General features: G+C 42.3%; 1 protein-coding gene across 3 annotated transcripts in view; it reads left to right on the top strand.

Annotated features, from left to right (window-relative positions):
* The first annotated feature begins 1,115 nt into the window (after positions 1-1,115).
* Positions 1,116-6,000, top strand: part of LEO1 (LEO1 homolog, Paf1/RNA polymerase II complex component) — a 53,001-nt gene continuing 48,116 nt past the window's right edge. For 2 of the 3 annotated variants that reach the window (XM_023732483.1, XM_023732484.1), the window contains exon 1: positions 1,137-1,223. In XM_023732483.1, the coding sequence (XP_023588251.1) occupies positions 1,166-1,223 (58 nt within the window). In that variant the 5' untranslated portion in view covers positions 1,137-1,165. Of the gene's footprint in view, positions 1,224-6,000 lie in introns of all 3 variants that reach the window. The other variant, XM_004377670.2, reaches the window with a different exon arrangement.

The following is a 6,000-nucleotide window of genomic DNA, read 5'->3' as shown; positions in this document are numbered from 1 at the left end:
ACTTGGCTCTTTAACCTGTACAAGTCACTCCATTACTTTGAGCCTCTGTAAAGCAAGGGGGTTGACCTAGCACTGATCTGCTGGGAAAATTCTATCACTATTCGACATTACAATGTACAACTGTAGACACATTTCCCAGCAAAATCAAACTTTTTCTTGAAAAACAAACCAATGGAACTCTCTAAAGAAGTAGTTTTCTGTCTGTAGATTGCAATCCATAGGTAAATCATGAAACTCAGTGGGTTGCACCGCCCACCAACATTTAAAAAAAAAAGTGAAATAGAATAAAATAGAAGAGCATAGGAAATTTCAGATTGCATCTTTGTTTTAATTTTATACACAAACGTGTGTACTGGGTCGGGATGGAAAAAATCTACGACGTTTCAGAAACACTGCTCTAAAGCTGTGGTTCTAAGGGTGGTCTGAGGAAGACCCTTTCAGGGACCTGAGAAGTTCTCCATTTTCCAATTACATATGTATCTTTGTGAGGCCCGATTTTCTTCATCTGCTTCAACCAAAACATTTCTCAACAGATTGAATGTAGAAGCAGATACGAGAATTCGGCTGCTTCTTTTAACCCACACATTATTTTCAAGACTGTAAAACGATACCACTCTTCTAAATTTTTTGTTTTAGAAAATTTCGTATTTTATATGAAAGTGTTATTTACGTTAACACGATTATTACTGTTATTTTAAATGAATTAATCTTTTAAAATTTTCTGCTTTAATTACTAATATTGTAAATATCAATGGATACAACCCATATAAGCAAAAGTTCTTTGGGATCCTTAACAACTTTAAAGAGCGTAAAGGGCCCCAAGACCAAAAAAATCTAACCCCCAGTCAATATGAAACAAGGGCTTCAGGCCTGACTCGTGATGGGTTTAGCACGGTCTGAAGCCCTTTAACAAGGGTGACGCGATGGCCTGACCCAGGAGACAATCCTCACCTGTTAAGGACAGATATTAACAATGACAGCGGGCTTGGCCACAGCGCGGATTTAAGAGACTTGCAAGTTTACGGACCACACGAAAACTACGTCACGGAAAGAGAGGAGTGCTTTTAAGCAAATCTTTGCGACACTGTCGCGTTTCGTTGGTTCTGTGCCGTAAATACCGGCGCAGAGCCGCCCAGAGCCGAGGCAGCCGCAGGAGAGTGCGGCAATGGCGGATATGGAGGATCTCTTTGGCAGCGACGTCGATAGCGATGCTGAACGTAAAGGTGGGCTCGCAGAAGGGATGCGTGGCAGGGCTTCCGCGGGGATAGACAGACCGCTATAAGGTTCCGGGTCTGCGAATGCTTTGGCGCTGTGGGCGGGAGGTGGCATGTCCTCCCCCTTCTGCCTCAGCGCTCCCTGCGCTTGTCTCCGGCTAGCGGGGACCGAGGGATAAACGCAGAATCTGCACCTCGAGGTTATGGGTGTCCATGGAGCGAAGAGGGCGCGGGTCCAGCGTAGGGGCGCAGGCGAATCTGCGCAGTCCGGGGAGGAACCCTGACTTCATGCTCTGTCCTGCCTTGCACAGGCCAGCGCAAAATAAGGACTGTTTTTGAATAGATGGAAATGAGTTGCTGAGGAGTGTGGGGATGTGGTGGACGAATTTACAGAGGTCCTCAGATTGCCTTCTTGAACGAAACCGGAGCATTAGGTGATCTGATGGGGAGTGTGAAGTGTCTGGGAAGGATACCAGGTTAGTGCTGTACAGACGTTATGGACTGGAGTGAATCCGTCTTCTGAGAGCTTGTGCACAAACTTCACAATCTGTTGAGTCGGTGGTGTTAGTTTTGAAGAGCATAGCGGACTGTGTTTGGAGAGGAGGGATGAAAGATTTGTTGATGAAATGAATGAAATGACTTCTGGTGTGTGGAAGTATTGGTAATGCTTGCTCTGTAAGCATTTCTGGCCCAGGGACTGTGGATTTTTGAGTCTGAAACATGAATGGGCGTTACTTGAAGTGAGAAGAGGCCCAAGATCAAGTTCAGAATTCTTGCAGCCCTCTAGGCTCTGTGTAGTGTATATGTATGTATATATATATTTTTTCTTAGCAAAATGAATTCTTATGATTGTTCTTTTTTTTCTCCATTTTCTTCAACTCCAGCTTATTAGTAACTTGTAGAATGTAGTGAACTGAGTGCCCGTGGAGGTACAGAGAACTGAATTCGAATGTGACAGGTTCTACTGGGATAGGTATCCAGGAGGCTGTAGTCAGAATGAGTCTGGAAGGGTAAAGCCCTGTGTACTAACTCTGTTCCACTACCTTTGCACATGTTTTCATTTTCCCTACAGTTTTCTTGTCCATATCCCATTGGTCATTCTAGGCACAGCTCCGTGTAAACCCTCCTGTGACTCACTTACTTCCATGAAGTCATTCACTCTCCTCAACAAGTACAGGTAGTCCCCAGCTTAGGAGTGTTCTAGTATTAAGTTACAACTAATACCATCTGTGTTTTTTTTTAATACAGTGTTGCTACGTGTAATTTGCAGATGTTATCATTCTTAGATGTTCACTTGCAGATGTTTATATGTAATGTTTCCATCCTCTAAAAACAAATGAATATCAGGTTTATGAAGGTACTATAATAAAAGGCAATAATAATGAAGGAAAAAAAAAGAGGCATTCAGCTTTTGTCAGAACCCACCATACAATGGAACTGTCAGAACGGAACCCTGTCGTAAGTTGGGGACTACCTGTATTTATTCATCCCTATCATATTCTGGAGTCCCTGGGTGGTGCAAGTGGTTAATGCACTTGGCTGTTAACTGAAAGGTTGGACGTTCCCGTCCACCCAGAGGCACCTCAGAAAAAGGCCTGGTGATCTACTTTAAAATCAGCCATCAAGAACCCGATGTTCTACTCTGACACACATGGGGGTCTCCATGAGTTGGAGTCAACTTGACAACTGGTAACTGGTATCATGTTCTAGCTTCCTTGCTGGGTGTTGGGAATATAATGATGAAACTTACATAAATGCTTAATAACTGGATAAGTAGAAGCAATAGTTTGGTAAGGTGTATCCTGCAGTTTCCCATTGCAAACTCTGTCTGGGAAAGTAATGTGTACAGATCGTTGCTTCCCTGGGCTTCATGGGTTTTTTTGTTGTTATTGTTAGTTGCCTTCCAGCTGATTCCAGCTCATGGTGACCCCATGTGTGCAGAGTAGAACTGTTCCATAGGGTTTTCAAGGCTGTGACCTTTCAGAAGCAGATCACCAGGTCTGTCTTCTAAGGCGCCTCTGCCAACCTTTTGGCTAGTAGTCAAGTGCTTTACTGTTTGCACTACCTAGGGTCTCCTTAGATGATGGAATTCTCTAGCATTTGCTTTCAAATCTAGTGTTCTATCCCTGAAGATTGCTGTTGATCATGAAAGTAGTATAGATGTGCCAGGGCAATCCTGTTACCTCCCTGGGCTCTGAAAGTTGTAAAAAATAATTACACCTGACAAGTTTTTAGCTTAACAGTAGGTAGAATCCCTACCTAGGCCCAGTGTATTTCTTTCCTGTATAAATGTGCCAGTTGCTTTTCTCTTTACTTCAGTTAGATGTTGAGGGTTTGTCTACTTATCATTCTGTTACTCAAGGTTGTGTGCAACGTTTTTTTTCAATTTTGGGAATAGAATTTTTAAAAATTAAGACCTGTTAGAGATGCTTCTCTGCTTACAAACTAGTTAGTTGTTGTTAGGTGCTGTCCAGTTGGTTCTGACTCATAGCGACCCTGTATACAACAGAACGAAACACTGTGCCATCCTCACTATCCTTGCTATGCTTGAGTCCATTGTTGCAGCTGCTGTGTCAATCCATCTCTTTGAGAAGTCTTCCCTTGGAGAAGGACTTCATGCTGACCCTCTAATTTTCCAAGCATGATGTCCTTCTCCAGGGACTGGGCCCTCGTGATAACATGTCCAATGTATGCAAGATGAAGTCTTTCCATCGTCGCTTCTAAGAAGAATTCTGACTGTACTTCTTTCAAGACAGATTTGTTTGTTCTTCCGGCAGCCCATGGTATATTCAATATTCTTTGCCAGCATCATAATTCAAAGGCATCAATTCTTCTTTGGTCTTCCTTATTTATTGTCCACCTTTCACATGCATATGAGGCGATTGAAAACATCATGGCTTGGGTCAGGCTCACCTTAGTCTTCAAGGTGACATCTTAGCTTTTTTAACACTTTAAAGAGGTCTTTTGCAGCAGATTTGCCCAATGCAATACGTTGTTTGATTTCTTGACTGCTGCTTCCATGGCCGTTGATTGTGGATCCAAGTAAAATGAAATCCTTGACAACCTCAAATCTTATCTCTGTTTATCATGATGTTTATTGGTCCATTTGTGTGGATTTTTGCTTTCTTTATGTTGAGGTGTAATCCATACTGAAGGCTGCAGTCTTTGATCTTCATCAGTAAGTGCTTCAAGTCCTCTTCACTTTCAGCAAGCAATGTTGTGTCATCTTCACAATGCAGGTTGTTAATGAGTCTTCCTTTAATCCCGATGCCGCGTTCTTCTTCATATAGTCCAGCTTCTTGGATTATTTGCCCAGCATACAGATTGAATAGGTGTGGTGAAAGGATACAACCCTGACACACACCTTTCCTGACTTTAAACCACTCAGTATCCTCTTGTTCTGTTCGAACAACTGCCTCTTGGTCTATGTACAGGTTCCTCATGAGCACGATTAAGTGTTCTGGAATTCCCATTCTTTGCAGTGTTATCCATAGTTTGTTATGATCCACACAGTCGAATGCCTTTGCATAGTCAATAAAACACAGGTAGACATCTTTCTTGTATTCTATGCTTTCAGCCAGGGTCCATCTGACATCAGCAGTGATATCCCTTGTTCCACACCCTCTTCTGAATCCAGCTTGAATTTCTGGCAGTTTCCTGTTAGTGTCCTGCTGCAACTGCTTTTGAATGATCTTCAGCAAAATTTTACTTGTATATGATACTAATGATATTCTTAGATAATTTCTGCATTCTGTTGGATCACAGAGTGGGCACATATATGGATCTCTTCTAGTTGGTTGGCCAGGTAGTTGTCTTCCAAATTTCTTGGCACAGATGAGTAAGCATTTCCAGTGCTGCATCGATTTGTTGAATCATCTCAGTTGGTATTCTGTCAATTCCTGGAGCCTTGTTTTTTTACCAGTGTCTTCGGTGCAGCTTAGACTTCTTCCTTCAGTATCTTTGGTTCTTGATCATATGCTGCTTCCTGAAATGGTTGATGTTGACCAATTCTTTTTGATACAGTGACTATGTGTATTCCTTCCATCTTTTTAAAAAATTTTTCATTGTGCTTTAAGTGAAAGTTTATAGTTCAAGTTAGTTTCTCATACAAAAATTTATACACACATTGTTATGTGACCTTAGTTGCTCTCCCTATAATGTGACAGCACACTCCTCCTTTCCACTCTAGATTTCCCGTGTCCATTCAACCAACTCCTGTCTCTTTTTGCCTTCTCATCTCGCCTCCAGACAGGAGCTGCCCATTTAGTCTCATGTATCTACTTGAGCTAAGAAGCACTGTCTTCACGAGTATCATTTTTTGTTATAGTCCAGTCTAACCTTTATCTGAAGAGTTGGCTTCGGGAATGGTTTCAGTTCTGGGCTAACAGAGAGCCCAGGGGCCATGTCTTCTGGGGTCCCTCCAGTCTCAGTCAGACCATCAAGTCTGGTTTTTGTTAGAATTTGAATTCTGCACCCCACTTTTCTCCTGCTCCATCAGAGACTCTCTGTTGTGTTCCCTGTTAGGGTGGTTATTGGTGGTAGCCAGGCACCATCTAGTTCTTCTGGCCTTCCATCTTCTTTTGATGCTTCCTGCATCGTTCAATATTTTGCCTATAGAATCCTTCAGTATTGCAACTCAAGGCTTAAATTTTTTCTTCAGTTCTGTCAGCTAGAGAAATGCTGAGCATATTCTTCCCTTTAGGTTTTCTAACTCCAGGTCTTTGCACATGTCATTATAATACTTTATTTTGTCTTCTCAAGCCGCTCTTTGAAATCTTCTCTTCAG

The sequence above is a fragment of the Trichechus manatus genome, unplaced genomic scaffold (assembly GCF_000243295.1).
Source record: "Trichechus manatus latirostris isolate Lorelei unplaced genomic scaffold, TriManLat1.0 scaffold00052, whole genome shotgun sequence".
Taxonomy (NCBI): Eukaryota; Metazoa; Chordata; class Mammalia; order Sirenia; family Trichechidae; genus Trichechus; species Trichechus manatus.
Note: the sequence above shows the minus strand (reverse complement) of the source record. Positions and strands in the feature narration are given on the sequence as shown.